This window comes from Hirundo rustica, chromosome 9, assembly GCF_015227805.2.
Source record: "Hirundo rustica isolate bHirRus1 chromosome 9, bHirRus1.pri.v3, whole genome shotgun sequence".
Taxonomy (NCBI): Eukaryota; Metazoa; Chordata; class Aves; order Passeriformes; family Hirundinidae; genus Hirundo; species Hirundo rustica.
In genome coordinates, this window is record NC_053458.1 from 17,215,329 (window position 1) to 17,232,148 (window position 16,820).

Genomic DNA, 16,820 nt, shown 5'->3' on the forward strand with positions numbered 1-16,820 from the left:
TCTGACACATGCAAATTTTTCCTTGCTCAACTTTGCAGCTATTCTATTAAGATTGTTGCTTAAAAGGAATAGTAGTAAGCTGTAAACACAGACAACTTAAATAGCCAATCTTTCAGTAACTTTTTCTGTATGAAAGAAAGATGGTAATTCATATTTTATTAGTTAAGCTTCAGAGCTGACTTTACTGTGTTTCATATAATAGGAAATTCCAAACTTCTAATTTTTTTTTTTTTTAAAGTAAAACACACTTAAAAGCCACACAGGTTCTGAATGAGCATTAACATTATATGTCACAGGATTGGCAGGAATGTACACTATATTTCATGAGTAAATTTGATATGGGATGCAAAGGCAACTTCCTAAACCATGGGGTGTGGTCCCTTAGTACATAGCAAACCCAAGGCATGACATGCTTTTCCTTGCCTCTAAATAGTCAGGTTTGATTTCTATGGCTGGGTACAAACAACAGCTCAGATTATACTTGAGTTCTTGTTTACATTCTGGGGCATTTGGTTGTCTCACTGGTATTTACAAGGAGATAATCCCGTTTTTACTTCTAGTTATAAACCTCTAATAGGATAGCGGACAATGTGTGTCAGATGGTTTATACACATCCTATTAAAAATATATGGAGAGTGACTAATTTTAATAAGAATGCCATTCCTGTGACAAAGGATTTGAGAATGGGACAGATCAATTCACAAAGCCAGACCATTTCTATACCTTTAGTTTTAGGAGTACCTTTTCAAATCCTTTACTTCAAGTCCAGAAAATTTACAGCTATACTATTCCCTGTTTTCCCCGGGACTGTGTTTTGAGTTTGGCAAGCTGCTTTAAATAAAAGTTAATGCAGTGAATCTGGAATTTGTAATTCTCTTTATAAGTGTTCAATGCTTTTCCTTTCTAAACACATTATGAAGGGTTTCCTTCTTCACTGTTTCAAACCTGTTTTAGTTAAGACTGTGACAAAGTACCTCTAAGCACTTCTCTGGGTCATGCTCCTGGCATATATTCAGACAGGTTCCTAATTTTCCATTCTTCTGCATCTCCCAGTGAAACTTTCTTACTGCTTCTGCTTTTACTGTAATAATAATCAATGATGTTTCTTCAGCACGTTTTTACTTTGTGTGGTGAGATACCCATGCTTTTCAGGCTTTGTCTACTGTTATTTAAGGAAGACGGTTGTAGAACAGAGCTGACTGCCTCTCTCCCCTCCCTTAAATGACAGGTGTTTGTCACTGAACAGATTTTAACTTACCCTAACAGTAAGCAGAGTAACAGCTATATTTGAAATATATTATAATGTTGCCAGCCTCTGAAGTAACTTCTATCCAGCTCTCAGAAGGAAAAATTAAATAGTCTAAAGGATAAAGACACAACAATTACCTGCAATTTTTTCAGGATTAGTTCTCATTGTTTCCATAAACTGAGTCAAAATGATCAGTTCTTCCCAGATTCTTCCAAGGTCTTGGATTTCAGGGGCTTCCAGTAAAAGCTCCTGAGCATCTTTATATACCCTTGCAAGGCTGAAAGGAGAATTAAGAAATAATAATTTAGGAGTGATGACTCTTGAGAACTTTACAAGTCAAAAAAATGAGAGGGAGTGGAGGAGGAGAGATGGGGGAGGGATAAAGTTGACTCTCTATTAGGCATGAGGAAAAATAATGAGTTGTTTTGTCCTCAGTTTTGGGTAGTCTGGGGTTCAGTTAGATTTCAAAGTCCACAGAAGTTTTAAGAGGGCTATTGGTGTTGCAGAAGGTTGGCCATTCATACATTTTTTCATTAGCCATGCTCATCTTCCTGGGGACACAGGACCCTCCCCAGACTACTGTATCTCACAGTTACAGTGCAAATCTGCCCTGGTTCTAGCCCGGGCCAGCCCAGCTGGGCACATGCTCAGCCTAGCAAGTGACATGGAATCATTCACAAACAGAAACATCCTTCCCCTCCCACATCAATCCCCTCCAATTTGTTAGGTCCTTTCACAGTATTACTTCTAGGAGGAGCAGGAAAACACAAGTAACAAATAGTCACAGGCAGCTGTTCAACTACTGGTTCTGGGTTAGAGCATGCAGATCAAGCAAGAATAAAACCAGATCCTGTGTTTACGAACAAGTATTAAAAAAAATCTTACTATTAGGTAAGGCCATTAGGCTTCTTTAACAGTATGTTTTTCCGTGCATGCAATAGTAAATCTCAGTCCACATGAGTCATTTTAGCTTACAGGAAACAACAAACAGGAAGGACCAAATTCTTTCAGAAAACACAATGAATATACTTCTGCTGCAGTGCACTGAATTTACTGTGATGGATAAAGTGGCAGACTGCTCTGTAACAAGCAACCTAGAAAAGCTAGAATTACAGAAAACAGAACCCTCTAGCTTCACCATGTGTTTGACTGTACCCCACAAAAATGTTCAGCTATTTTAAATCCTATTCACTAGGAACAAAAGGTGAAATGGTAAGCTTTACACATTACAGACCTTCACATGACAGAGGCTTCAATGGCCTTCACATTATTAGTGCATGAATTTTAATAATTGGATGCTCCAAAGTGGACTTTGCAAGAGGGAGATTTGGAGCACTTTTAATATTTAGGCTAACAGGGGTTTTTTCACTATAAGGGTTCTTGTCTGCTATACTTTCTTTCATGACTCAGCTGTAACAAAAAATGCGATAAAACACTCCCACAGCCCTTCCTCAGTAATAGTCTGGAAATCTCCCATCCTCATATTTTGCAGACAATCTTAGTATCTGAAGGCTATGTGCTGATTAAAGTCTCCCAAGTATATAGCCAAAACTGGTGCTACATAATAAGTAGCAGTGCAGGCTCTTATTTGCTGCTACTTCATCAGAGTTCTCATTCAGAAGGGACAATTCCAATGAGGAGAGAAGAAGCCTTAGGGACTCCCCATTCTTTTATCAAAAAGGTTTCTCCCAAGACATTCAGTAAGCAGGTTCTTACAGATTTTATTAAGTAAATGTGTTCCCTAGAGACTCTGCACACAAGTCTCTCTCTAAAAGGCCCAAACCTACCATCGTGAGCTCTGTTTCATCTTTACTGATAGCATTGATAGCATGAAACCAAAGTTCTAGAACTAAAAATTTTTGACTTCACTGTTTGCACACTGGTGTATTATTATCTTTCCTTTTTATTCACACCACAGAACAATTTTTAAAATATCCCTTGGTGTGGTGAGAGAGCTTTCTAAGCAAGGTGAGGATACTCCAGCCTTTCTCCCTGCATTATTCATGCCCATGAATGCCCAACAGATGCCCAGAGAAAGCTGTGAGCAGTTCCCTAGTGGGCCTGTATTGCTGCGACCCAGTCTCACACATACAGATCTGCTTACATGGAATTTTTGTAGTTGGACACTACACCTGGACCCTCTCCGTGGGTTGGGCTGTGGAAACAGGGATTGTTCATGTTACAGAAGATGCCATGTAACCATGGCAGCGTTCCTGCTGATGGCATTGCCTTGTTTGGGAAGTGACCTAGAGTATCGAAACACAAAATAGAAATTGTTATGTGTATTTTCTAATGCAGCCTTCATGAATATAAATAGCATGATGAGTTGGCTCTCTACAGAAGAAATGTGACAGGAATCATATAGGTTTATCTTTGACTGAGAAAAAAGAAGTCACCAATATAAGCAATATGGCTATTTTCAATAGAAATGAATTCTGAGTAATGTGAAGGGCTTTTTAAATAGGTAATGAGGTAGTACTTTGTCAGTATCAGAATTATGGAAATCCAAAACCAGATAGCATCTTGAGACCCCAGGAAAGTCTGACCAGAAATCATCTCACACAAAAACTAGACATTTTTTTAATGTCTTCACTGTGCCTTACACTACATGGCTACAAATAACTCAACTACTTGAACTGAAGTCTGTTCTTTCACCACTGAACAGTAACAGTCTGCAGATTGCTCCCAATACCTCTCTCTGAGAACACCTGGCCATTACATACAAGTCAGATCATGATAACATCTTAAACATTCTTACATTCATGTTGGCGATACAGTGGATTAGCTTTCCTCAGCCAGACAAGTGCAAGAAACAACAACAGAGGCCATACAAGCTCCACTAGAAAACGAAGCTGGAAAAAAAAAGAAAAAAGTAAATTAAAAATAAATTTTATAAACAGACCACCATAGAGTCACTATGGCTAAAGGGATGAGACCTCCTCTCACAGCAGAAGAGCCCAGTGCAGCATAGGGCCATGCTATCCTTTGTCTGTTTCACCATCTGAAAAGGACACCCAAAAGAGGATTTCATCAAAACGCCATGAAGCATCACCATTAACTCAGTGTTCAGTACCTTCTCCACCTCTTCTAAAGAAATATCTAAGCATCCAGACTGTGGTAAAAAGAAGCAGCAGGTAGTGCATGACGGTACAACAAGGATTAGGTATAAAAGACAAAAGGATTTTTTTAATCCACACTTTGACACTGCTGGGCTCGTTAGCAGGCTGTCCATACACTGTGCTTACCCAAAGGTAAAAGACTTCAGCATAAACTTTGCATACTTTGACCTTTACTTTGGCTTCTATTTGTAATCATTCATTTCAATGTTATTAATTTCCTAATACCTGTCGAAATGTGTGCATTAAGATCAAAGACTTTATTCAATAACACAGAAAACCCCACCAAAGGCCACTTTATTGCCCAGACCTTTCAATGCACATAGAACAGTCAGCAGCTCTGGTGTCATGTCAGAAAATCAAGGGCACTGCTTTAAAACCACAGAGAAACATCCTGCCTGGGTTTCAGTCTGTTTCCTCCACTCCTGTGTTTCAGTTTGTTTTACTGCCTCTGTGTGTTTTGGCAGACATTTTAAACTACAATCCTTTGATCCTCTAACGCAGGCCTTGGACTCTGAGGAACAGCAATGGGAATTTTTGTGTCCAGACACACAGCACTTTTTTTGCTCCTCCCTGTAATAGCCAAGACAAAATATCTTCAGAACCAGGGCTGTAGCGCATGCAAAGGAAAGCCCTCCTTGTTTCTTTACCTTTGCTTCCTCCTCCCCAGCCAGGCACCTAATATGTAATTACAATGCACACAGCAGCAGAGCCAAAGACAAGATGGGTTACATGTGAATGCTGTTTTGGGCAAAAGGCTCTCCACAGCACAATTAAGAGCAGGGTTTTTCAGAGCTGCCCCGTTTTTCTACTATAGTTTTGTCTAACAGCTTTAGTTAGGCACAACATATTCACACAGCAAAAGGGTAGAAAGCTTTACGCCACGTAACAATTTGGTATTTCATGTTTTTCCTCATAAGGGTTTCCTTTCTAAAACACAGCAATAACAAAAAAACCCATCCACCACCACCTAGGAAATTATGCATGCCTGATCTTTTTAAAAACAGAAAAAATCTTACCAGCAGCAAAGGGCAAACTAGACAATTGTTAGAGAGGAAAACCTGACAGTTGTTGTGCACAGCTCAGAATGCAGTGTTTACAGACCCTCCTCAGCAGGGTCCACAAGGTTTGATCAACATCCATTGCCATCCATTTGGTAAACCATTTGGGACAAGCACTAAATAAACTCAGAGGGGCAAGAACTGGTGAAACTCCTTGGTCCACCTTTGCTGCAGTTACTATGTGTTAATGCCCAGATGTTGATTCTTTCTTCATCCTCAGGAAATACAAAATCCTCAGACTCAGATTTGGTAACTCCTTTGTGTCTGAGTTAATAGTTTGGAAAAGACTGAAGTCTGAAGCCCAGGGGAAGCTTTCTTTCAACCTGGTACACAATGTGTTGTGTGGTAAGGACAGACCAGTGCTGTCAGATCTCTCATTCTTTTCTGTGGACCTTATCTAGAGGACAGAGAGGTGTCCCAGAATTCACTAGAAGTATGAGAAAACAGCCCATAAGCCTGAAGAATCACATGATAAATAGCGAGAAATCCCAGCAACATGCACAGAGAAGCGTAATATCCAGACAGAGTTGTAATGGAGCAAGCACAGTGATAAAACCATATCAATGTGAGAAGCTTAAACTGGCTGTGGATCAACTGTTGACTCTGCAATGAAGTCTTGCTGTAAGATGAAATACCATAGGATCTAAGAGGATTGAAAGTCTTCTGGCTTTTACTTTACTTATGTCATTCAACCATACTAAAAAAGACACAGTCTGTGTGAACTGTAAGGTCCTACGTAGAATCATATCTAAGAGCAGCTGAGTGTGAAGAGCAAATCTAAAATTAGGAATCAAACCTTCCTGAGCTGAGTGGTGCTCATGATTTTTTCTAACAACAGATCTTTTAATGTGAAAATACATAAATATTGCTACCCACAACTCTTCTGGCACACAATACTATTTGTCAAAGAAAATCCCAACACAGCTATTCTATGTTTGGTCTGTAAAGAGCAGCTTTGCAAACTGCACCATACAAGATGCCAGACAACAGTCACCTAACAAAGATCACATGTGATTCTTTGAGGGACTTGAGAGTTTTAAATGCTGATAAATGTATCAGTCACTTAATCCAGTGGAGTGCATGGTTCAAACCTGAAATCCAAAGATGAACACTTTACCTTTTGTCTTTTCCGAAGGATCCAGTTCTTCCAGAGTAGAAGTCTGACTTGCCTAAAGAAGCTCATTCTTCAGCATCAATACATCTGGTTAACCTGTGGCAAAAGATACATTGCCATTTCTCAGCTGACAGCAGAAACAGACCTTAGAGCAAAATAACAGCTTTCTGTTCTTATTTTAAGATTATGGCATCACAGAGATCAGTTCCTTTCATTGTCTGCACCATTTAATTTTGCACTCGATACACTATCATGCATGAAAAATTGTGAGTTTCCTTTGTTTGGAGGCAACTTCCTGTGACACATTTATCAGCACCAAAAAGCCGTAGAGAGGAAAAACATCTCTTTCGAGTAAAAAAAAAGTAATGAACACTGAATCTGGCTATTAACTTGAACTTGCATGTAACGAAGGTAGTTAATTGTTGCATCATTTATCACAATCAATCTGTGGTTTTAAACTAATTTATTTTCCAAGAAAAGATGGATTTACTACTAAACATTAGTTTATATAAAACTGTTTAGCTATTATGATACAATTAGGTTTACCATTTGGACATGATAAATGTATATTGATTAACAGAGTCTGAAGTGGATTTTATAAAAGCAAATCCATTGTGTTGCCATTTCCTTAAAAAAATACAGGATCTCCTATTTTTATGTTTTTAAATTCAGCAACTCCCATTACATTTTAGTAGATATACCACAGAATTTAAACATTGCATTGCATGCTCTGTTTTTCAGGTTCATGACTCATAAGAATCACCAGGAACTTTTACCTTCCAAAGGAAAAAGGAAATTTGACACATAAATCCAAATATCAGATAAATGGGCCCATGTCTTAGGGTAACTTTATGATGTTAAAAAACAAACAAATAATTTAAATCTGCTACCTGCATCAACTTCCTATTTATTGCTGCTTTGTGGGATTTAAATGATTGAAGAATTGCTATTCTTTATGAATGATTAGTAACTGGGAGAGTGTTGAAAAGGAAGTCAGATATTGGAAAGCACATTCTGATTAAAAGAATAGTGAAGTAGTAGAACAGATTTTATGGGTAGACTGGGAGGCCTCCACTGCAGACTACTCAAACCTCTAAAAAAACTTACACAGGTAAAACCACTCATGGATTAGATAATTTTTTTAAGTCTCACTTTTGACTATTCTTCCAGAATTTTGTTTCTGGAAATTATATTAATTGAAGCAGATTTTGTCTGACTTTGAGAAACAAGGTTTGGAAAACAAGTCAGGATATTTTGGCCTAATATGTCAATAAAGCAGTAGTGAAAAATATTAGATAAGAGTTTTGATTATTTCAGAAAATCATCTCAGGTCCACATTTTATGAACTGCAAAGGAATTTCAACCTCAAGGGAAGAGGTGGCCAGCACTAGGGAAGGGTTGGCATCAGCTGTGACTAACCCTGTTAGAAAGGGACCCTAAAAATGTGCAATCTTTTCTGATATGCCAGGCACAAAAGTGATTGAAGAAGGATATTTAGGGCCAAACAGTAAAATTTGCTGTGCTGCTTAGTAGAGATCAAATAATAAAACAACAGTTCTGCATAAAGAACATCCACGCAAAACCAAATTTGGAGCATTTTTCATATTTTGGAGATCAACCGTTTCATGCTATTTTCAATGTCCCTCCATTAACTCTAACTGCTTAAGTTAGAGCAATAAGTAAGACTAGCTATAAAAAGCTACTGCCATTCTGAAGAGTATGAAGAGTAAATGGACTAGCATCTGATGGTTTGAAGAAATACACTTTGGGGAGTGACAGCCTCCTACTTTGAGCTACCAACAGCAGGCAGTCAGACAGCTTCCTGACACTTTTGCGTAGCCCAGGGCTCTTGAATCGACTGCTGTTTCGAAAAATGAACCCTACTGCTGAACAAATGAGGACCACTTGCCTTCCTCTAAACCCCAGATGGATGCTGCAATCTTTCTGCAACAGCTGTGAAAGGAAATTCAAGCTTTCATATCAAGGCCATAAAATCTGTACATAAAATCTGCCAATGGCTCGGCCTCTCCTCTTCCTCCTGATGGTTCTTCACTGAGACAAAACCAGGATAATCACCCATCATTAGGAGTTTCTGCCTCAATGAGAGATTCCACAGTACTATAGAGTCCTAGCTCACGTTTCTAAGTATCTTGCTATGTATGACATACCTGCATCACTCTTGAACCAGTAGTAGCTGTACTACTACAGCTAGAAAATTTGTCATGCAAGGCCACAAACGAGATGATGACTGCAGATAAAATGGCTGCTAGCATTTGCTTTGAAAAATCTATTTTTCTGAGATTAAAAATATAAGTAATAAAGAAGCCAAACCAAATAAACCTTGGTGGGGGAAAAAAGGGGCAGTAAGTCAGGTTATACAGATCGTGCTTGCTATGTAATCTTCAAGATTTTTTTACATTCCTTGCTAGTTATATTTGTTGACAGTGATAGAGAGCCATTGCTTATAAGAGAAGAAATTCAATGACAGACAACCTAATTAATATGCATAAAAGGACAAAAAATGCTCAAATCCTCTCCAAGAAAGTGACTACTAGATTGATTATCAAGGTTAACACTGTGCTACATCATCAGAATTTAAAAGTACTTAAAATAACTATTAAAGTTATGGCATCAATGCATGAAGTTCTATCAACATACAAAACTTTAAGAAAATTTCTACATTGTTCATGGCACACACTTTAGGATCGCCTCTAATTTCAGGAGGAACACCTTGTTCTCCCAAGACTGGTTTGTTTATAAAACCTTCACTAGGAGTTAAAGGGAAAGAACCTTGCTTTTCTAAATGGAACAGCTTCAGGAATGTGAGTTAATCGTATACTGCTTTGAAATCTAAATCAAACAGGCAAAGATGAGACAAAACTGCAGGAAAAGAAGAATTTAAATGATGCAGTCAGAAGACACTGGACAGATAAACCTCAGATTCCGTAGCAGCACAGAATAAATAAAGAATAATTAATTTTCAGTCCTGAAATAGCCTTTCCTATCTGGGCATTACTCAGACAAATTAACAGTGTGGTTAAGATTCAAGCTTTACTACTTTAAGTAGAGCAAAGCACTATAGTAAAAAAGCACAGTAGAACCAAGATAAAGAATAGTACCTAGTAATAATGTGTGGAGAACTCCACTTGGACTGAGGAGGTACATGAACCTCTGAAGTGATTAGTCATGGTGGAGATCTATCTTCACTCTTTACAGGCAGCACCCTTCTCATAAAATCAGCGGTGGCTTGGGACTGCTGCAATCAGAAAGAGGCACTGAAAGAAATTCAATTTCCAAAAAAGAAGTTAATTTACATAGATAACGACATCTCCTAAAGTCAGAAAAAGACCACTACGTTTATGAACTGAGTGAACACTGATTTCCCTATAGATTTTCATCTGTAAAGGGCATCTCAAACAGCAATGCAGCAAAACCTCCCACCAGCGCTCATGCTGGGCAATGACTCTGTATAAGCACTATCACAGCTTCCCTGTGACTGTTCTTCCAAATAGAAGCTGTACAACAATCCAGCCTTCATTATTAAAAAAAAAAAAAAAGTGTAAAAAGCATGCGGCAGTGCTTGCCTTTTTCTTTCCCCTTCTCAGGGCTTTGGGGACACTTTTGAAAATCCTCCACAGAACTGCTTCACTGAGTTTAACACTCTCGATTTCAGCCAGAGCCCACTGCAGCTCTGACAGCAGAGCACTGCACTCTGCAGTCTGCTTCTCTCCCAGCACCATTGCAGGGTCTTCAAGCCCCTGCACACAGGTGCCACCCAAATCACCCACTTTAGCCTGGCTTCTGGCACAAAGGATAACAAAGCACAGGATCGGGCCGCCCCTATGTGCTGAAAGGTGAGCCAGCAGGGAAGACCACCAACCTTGGCTGAACAAGGCACTTTCACTAGAAGTCAGGGAAAAAATAAAGAGTTTATGACCTTTGGAAGAAGGGGCAGCCAACTCAGGAAGAGTGCAAGGACATTGTTAGGTCACGTAGAGAGAAAATTAGAACAGCAAAAGCTCAGCCAGAACTCAAACTGACAACCACTGTGAAAAATAATAAAAAGTATTTTTATAAATGCATTAACAACAAAAAGAAGGCCAAAGGAAATCTCCATCCTTTATTGCATACAGAGGGAAACATTGTAACCAAGGATGAGGAAAAGGCCTTGGTATTTAATGCCTTCCTTGCCTCAGTCTTCAGCACAAAGATTGGTTTTCCTCAGGGCAAGCAGTCCCCGAGCAGGGGAGCAGAAAATACCCCCTGCAATCTATTAGGAGGCGGTTAGTGACCTGCTGTGCCACTTAGACACTCACAAGTCAATGAAGCAGGATGGGATCCACTCAGGAGTACTGATGGAACTGGCAAAAGAGCTCGCCAAGCCTCTCTCCATCATTTATCATCCATCCTGGCAAACCACGCCGATCCCAGACGGCTGCAGACTGGCCAGTGTGAGAACCATTGGCCAAATGGTCATAACAATCCCGGGCAGTGCTAAAGACTGGGGGAAGAGTGTCTGGAAAGCTGCCCAGTGGGAAAAAGCCTGGGAGTGCTTGTTGACAGCTGCTGTACGTGAGCCAGCATGGGCCCAGGGGGCCAAGAAGGCTGGCAGCATCCTGGCCTGGATCAGCAGTGGTGTGGCCAGCAGGATCAGGGCAGGGATTGTCCCCCTGTACTCGGCACTGGTGAGGCCACACCTCGAGTGCTGTGTCCAGCTGTGGGCCCATCACCTCAGGGAGGACACTGAGGGGCTGGAGCGAGTCCAGAGAAGGGCAGTGCAGCTGGGGAAGGGTCTGGAGGCTGAGTCCTGTGAGGAGCGGCTGAGGGAGCCAGGCTTTAGTCTGGAGAGGAGAAGGCTCAGGGGAGAATTTACCATTCTCTACAACTGCCTGCAAGGAGGGTGTAGCAAGATGGGGTTTGGCCTCTTCTCCCAGGCAAACGGTGACAGGACAAGAGGGCATGGCCTTAAGCTGTGCCAGGGAAGATTCAGATTAGGTATCAGGAGGAAGTTGATGTGGTGTTTTTGGTCAAAGTTTGGACTCAAACTTAGAGGCCCTTTCTAACCTTAATAATTCCATTGTATGAGTCTGTGGCAACCTCCTCTTCTACAAGTGGCTTTGATCCAATTTCTGTCAAGCATATATTCATATCACAGAAAACACCCAGCCTGCTTCAATCTAGACAAAGTTTCATACAGACACAGATAGAAGCTAACTCTGACTGATGGCAGTGCACAGCAAAGGAACCAGCACTGTGCTGCTTCCCAGCTGCAAACTGTGTCTAAACCCTACCACAATGTGTGAGGCAAACAGATAATTTAATTGTTTTATCCTGCAAACAAGCATTTTACCTCTAAAATCCTAGGGCAAGTTATTTTAAGAAAATGGATCTCTTTTTGCTGTCCACATGTTTGCAGAGACAGCTCTAACAGATTAAACTAATCTCTCCTAATTAGATTTTTTACCTCACAATTGGATGATGGTAGGGGTATATTTTGTTTTCTGTGGTCAACTACACCCGCTGCTCCTACGACCCATTTCTGCTTTTTAGCTTTACAAAGGGATCTTCAGAAGCAAACAGAGAAAGCTTATGCCGTTCCTATCACTTTAAATGGGAGGGTAAAATACAGTTCAGCTTAAGGAGCACACTGCACAATTTCACTGCAGCTCTACCCACAGTCATCACTATGACTTAGCTATTTCCTAAAGATCTATAGTTTGCTGCCAGCAACAACAAAACATGAGACACTGCACTTACGTATCAGAATATAAAGAAAGCAATAAGTGGAAATAGATGTTTGGTGACAGTTCTTGCATTATACCAACAGTAGATATCTCACAATATAAAAGTTTCCTGTGATGTGCTTCATGATCACTTACATGCAATACATAGGATTATGATATCCCCTTAACTCATACACAGTTTTAACAGTTGTTTTAAATATCAGAATTTCGTTTTCTTATTTCCAGGCGTATTTCTGACTTTTGACTAAAAAATCAAGTCTGATTAAATGCTATTTGTCCAGCAAATTATAAAAACATCCCCAGTGATCTCTCTTGTACCACAAGCAAATATTTCTGTAAAACAAGGAGAATTTTAAAAAATTACCTGAAAAGATAGTTTTGAAATATGCACAATTAGGTGTATAGAGTGTGCTCATGGGCTAGCACTTCTAATGTTCAACAATGCTTTCCAGCACCCAAACCATTTCCAAACCCGTGAGACATTCTTAGCATGCAGAAGAGCACATCCCTCGACACAGGCTCACTAGAAACTAACACAATTAATGCTAACACAATTAATGCTTAGACTAACTGTAGGAGCATATGTATAAATGCTATAAATGTATAAATGTATCCTATATCAATAAACGGATATATTTATGCGTGGGGAAAGAAAACTACACAAACACAAGTTGGGCTTTCTGAGTTAAGGTAAGTTTTGCACCCAGCTATCTCAAACTACTGGGGAAAACCCAAGCTGAAGCTTTTTAGGTGTTTCCTGTGTATTTCAGAGGCCTCCCTCTGAAAAAAGTAAGGAGTAACCTGAAAGACGAGAAGGGAAGTTCTGTTAAACCAGAATCAAATGATAAAAAATCAGAGAGACTAAGAAAAGGCCCCATGGAGCTTCTGCTTGAAAGGTGTACTTCTATGAATCAAAGACAATCACAATGAGACTCTTCCATGTCAAACAAGAGAAATGTGGAATGTTTAGGACAGGATCCCATTCTTATGCAAACCCAGCAGTGGGCTAACCACCCCAATCTGTAGATAAACAAGCACAAAGCAGTGGAAACACACACAGCATGTTTTAAACTTCTGGTGTAATTCAGCTTACTTCATATAGACACTCTTCTGTCATCCAGCTGCATAAGGCCTGAAGAGAGAGAATTTTCCTAACATTCACCTTCCTCAAACATTTAACATTTTGGAAGGTTTAGGATAGGTTTTTCTTCTACCTGTGAGTGAAACACTTTCCAAGGGTATCTTGGATCTCTAAATTAGAAAAAGAAATTCCCCTCTTTCTACGAATATAAATGGGCATGCAGATAGAACGTTTTATTCAGAAAGGCTTAGGTCCAAAGAATCCTTCTGTAAGACTTATTTCCATGAATACTCTAAATAACACTGTTTGTAAATATCAGACATTCCCTGCCCCTCCCCCCTCCTTTCCTATTGAAGTATTGAAGTTGAAGCATTGTTTGTTCTATTTTCCCAACACATTACATGTACATTGACAAGTGGGACGGCCCAACAAGAGCAGCTCTATAGTGAAACAGTGGGTGCTGAGGACCCAGGACCCATTGTACTATTTTCCCAGGGGTTACTTCAGATGAGCTCAAGGCACAGACTGAAGGTGCATCAGCAGCTGCAGCACGTCAGGTATGGTGCTGAAGCACACATTCCAGTTTAGTTTCACCCAAACACAACTAAGTTGATATGCTCTGAGATCACTCTGTATGGTAAGCCACAGCAGCATGTAGCAAAGTCACTCAAAAGTACAAACAAACTAAGTTACCAACGTTACCATACGTGCGCTGCCTTCGCAGAGTGATTGTGTCAGCTTTCAGATTAGCTCCATTAGGCCGCTGCTACACGGAAGCTAAAGAGTTCGTGGATTTGCAAGCAAAACACAGACTTCTTACACAGAAGCAACAAAAACCTTGAAAACTTACCACAAAAGCTTACCTCATGTGTGAGCACTGCTGAAAGAGAAGGGTTTCTGAAGGAATGTTCAGCTTGGCAGCAAAGAAACACATATCTTAGATGCAGTTAGCACTCACAGAATAACACTGCTCAGTTGTAAGGAGATTGTTTTAATCCCCTGCTTGATACAGAACAGCTCAATCTGCGAGTTTCAGGACTCGTGAATAAAAATCCTCCCAAATATCCAATATGACCTACCCAAGCACAATCAAGCCTGTTCTATGATGTTGATATTTCTGTATTTCTTCAGATCTGAACAAAACCTGTATTATGAAGATGGTTTCAGAAGGGTAGTTCTGGTAGCATCAGGGGCCCTACTAAACAAACAGCTGTCATGACTAATTAGGTCAGCGGCTCACAGAAGTCAGTACTCTGCCAAAGCTTTAAGAGGGATGAGGCAGTTACGACTTCAGAAAATGCAATTACCAAACAAATCTGACAGCAAAAGGTTTCCTCCAGAGAGTTCAAGCTGCAGGGTTCTGGCACCTTGTGACCCACAGCCTGTCACCTGGGGCAGGTGGGTAGGATTACTGCAGTTCCATTGGAGCGAAGCCATTTCAAAGCAAGACCGAGGAAAATCGGCATCTGAACCAAAAGAAACAACAGGGGCTAGCCGAAACATTTCCAGTTCCAAAGGAAACCGAAGTCTTTTCCACCAGGCGCAAGGCTCCGCTGCCGCCTCCCCACGCTACGTCGGGCGGCCGCCGGCCCGCGCTCCCTCACACGGCGGGCGTGCCCTCAGCGTGCGGGCCCGAACACCACAGGGCCTTCATTTGCACGGCCACCGTGCAAATGTGTACGAACATTTTCACATTAAGAAGTCACAGAATGACCCTGAAGCCGCTGTTTCCCAGCCTCCCCCGGAGGCCCCATTGCCCCCGGGCTGGCAGAAAGGCTCAGGAAGAGCGCATGGGCCCGCCCCACAGCCGCTCCTGCGCTGCCGCCATGCTGGGCAGGGTCATAACTTATATAGGGCTCCGAAGGTTTCTGTTTCCAAAGCCGTGCCCTTGCTACTTCGCTTGCATTACATAAAAACAGTTGAAGGCATTATAAAGCTGGGACATGTAAATCACCTTTTGAGATGGACGTTTTCCCTGAAATAACATCGGTTTGTAAAACCCCCACCCACAGGCACCAGACTCTGCTTGTCCCCACTCTCGGCCCAGCCTGCTGGCACCTGCGGCGCTGTGGGAAAACACCTTTAAAAAGAGCAGAAACCTTTTGGACCAGCAAAATATGGAAGCAGATGTTACATGAAAAGGAGTATGGCAAGAGCCAGTAATAAATAACTGGTATTATGACTTGATTAAGAAACGTTTGTCTGTTTCGCATGGGCCAGTCCTCACTGTTGTAATTCTCTATCTCAGGAGCCTGCTCTGGAGAGTACAAAAGACCCTCCATCACACTAGCTCAACAACTTTGTTAAATTAAGAACTTATTAAATCGAGAAGTTTAATTAATTTCATAACCCATTACAATATCCAATGCTAGACATGCTAAAACACTTAAATATAGTGTGACACTAAATTTAATGATAATTCACAAATTACTTTGCTATATCTTGTGGCCCTTATCAATACTGATCCTTTCACAACTGTGCTATTAAGTTATGCTACGCTGTCTTTAATGATGCATTAACCAGTTTTAAGTATATGAGTCCACTCCTCTATTGTCAAAGTAGAACAAGTACCCATGTATGCCAAGAAGCCTGTCCACATACTTTGTTCTGCAACTCCCAACACCAGTCTGTGCAGACAGCAGCATCTGGGACTTTCAGCTTTTCTGTTATAAGAGACAGCTCCCCAGAGAAATGACCCCAAGCATGGCCAGAACCATCCAGTGACAGGATGGCCTTTGCCAAGAATGCAAATCCTGCCTCTGTGGAAATGAACCAAGGAATCAAAGTCCAGCATTGTGAGTTCTGGGAAGAAAAAGCAGATTACGTCCACCAAACAGAGTGTGGGATTTTATCTGGGGTGTTTTGGGAAGATTGGCAAAGGTAATGGTGTATTAAAGTCCAGTGTATTTCCTGTTGCAAAAACAGGAAAGTGATTTTTGTCATTGCCATCCTTTGAGAGTCATCTTGGTGCTTATATCACTAGAAAGTACCATGCTTAAACAACTGTAATCAATAGTATGCAATAAAGGGTCATGCTAATTGTAATCCCATAAAGAAAAGCGTGCCACCCTCTAGCACCAGGAGACATGCAGGAGAGTACTACACTACTGCAAAGGCCAAACATCTGTATTTTAATAAGTTAGAAGAAATCCAGATATAGAAGCCATAGTCACTGAAATGTTAACACGTTAATATATTTTAAAGCAAATATAACAGTGTACACATAAAAACCATTTAATACAAAGTGAAAACCATTAGATGCACCTACTAATGCTGGTTTTTTGGTTATTTTTAGCTGTTTCACAGTAATTTGGAAACAAAGCTCTTCATTTCAGTTACACCACGTTAAGTGGTGAAACTGATCTACAGAAAGCAAATCACTGCCTTTTCATTCACCTGGGAAAGACAGCACCACGGCAACTGTGACCAGAAGGGCACCCAAGTGAAACAGGCTG

At 40.7% G+C, this 16,820-nt stretch overlaps 1 protein-coding gene across 1 annotated transcript in view; it reads right to left on the reverse strand.

The window, feature by feature from the left end:
* Nucleotides 1-6,609, reverse strand: part of ABCA4 (ATP binding cassette subfamily A member 4) — a 64,613-nt gene extending 58,004 nt beyond the window's left edge. Inside the window, exons 1-4 of the mRNA XM_040072374.1 lie at nt 6,544-6,609; nt 4,008-4,101; nt 3,354-3,495; nt 1,387-1,526 (exon numbers count right to left, since the gene is read on the reverse strand). Coding sequence (XP_039928308.1) covers nt 1,387-1,526; nt 3,354-3,495; nt 4,008-4,101; nt 6,544-6,609 — 442 coding nt within the window. The remainder of the gene's footprint in view (nt 1-1,386; nt 1,527-3,353; nt 3,496-4,007; nt 4,102-6,543) is intronic.
* Nucleotides 6,610-16,820: the final 10,211 nt, after the last annotated feature.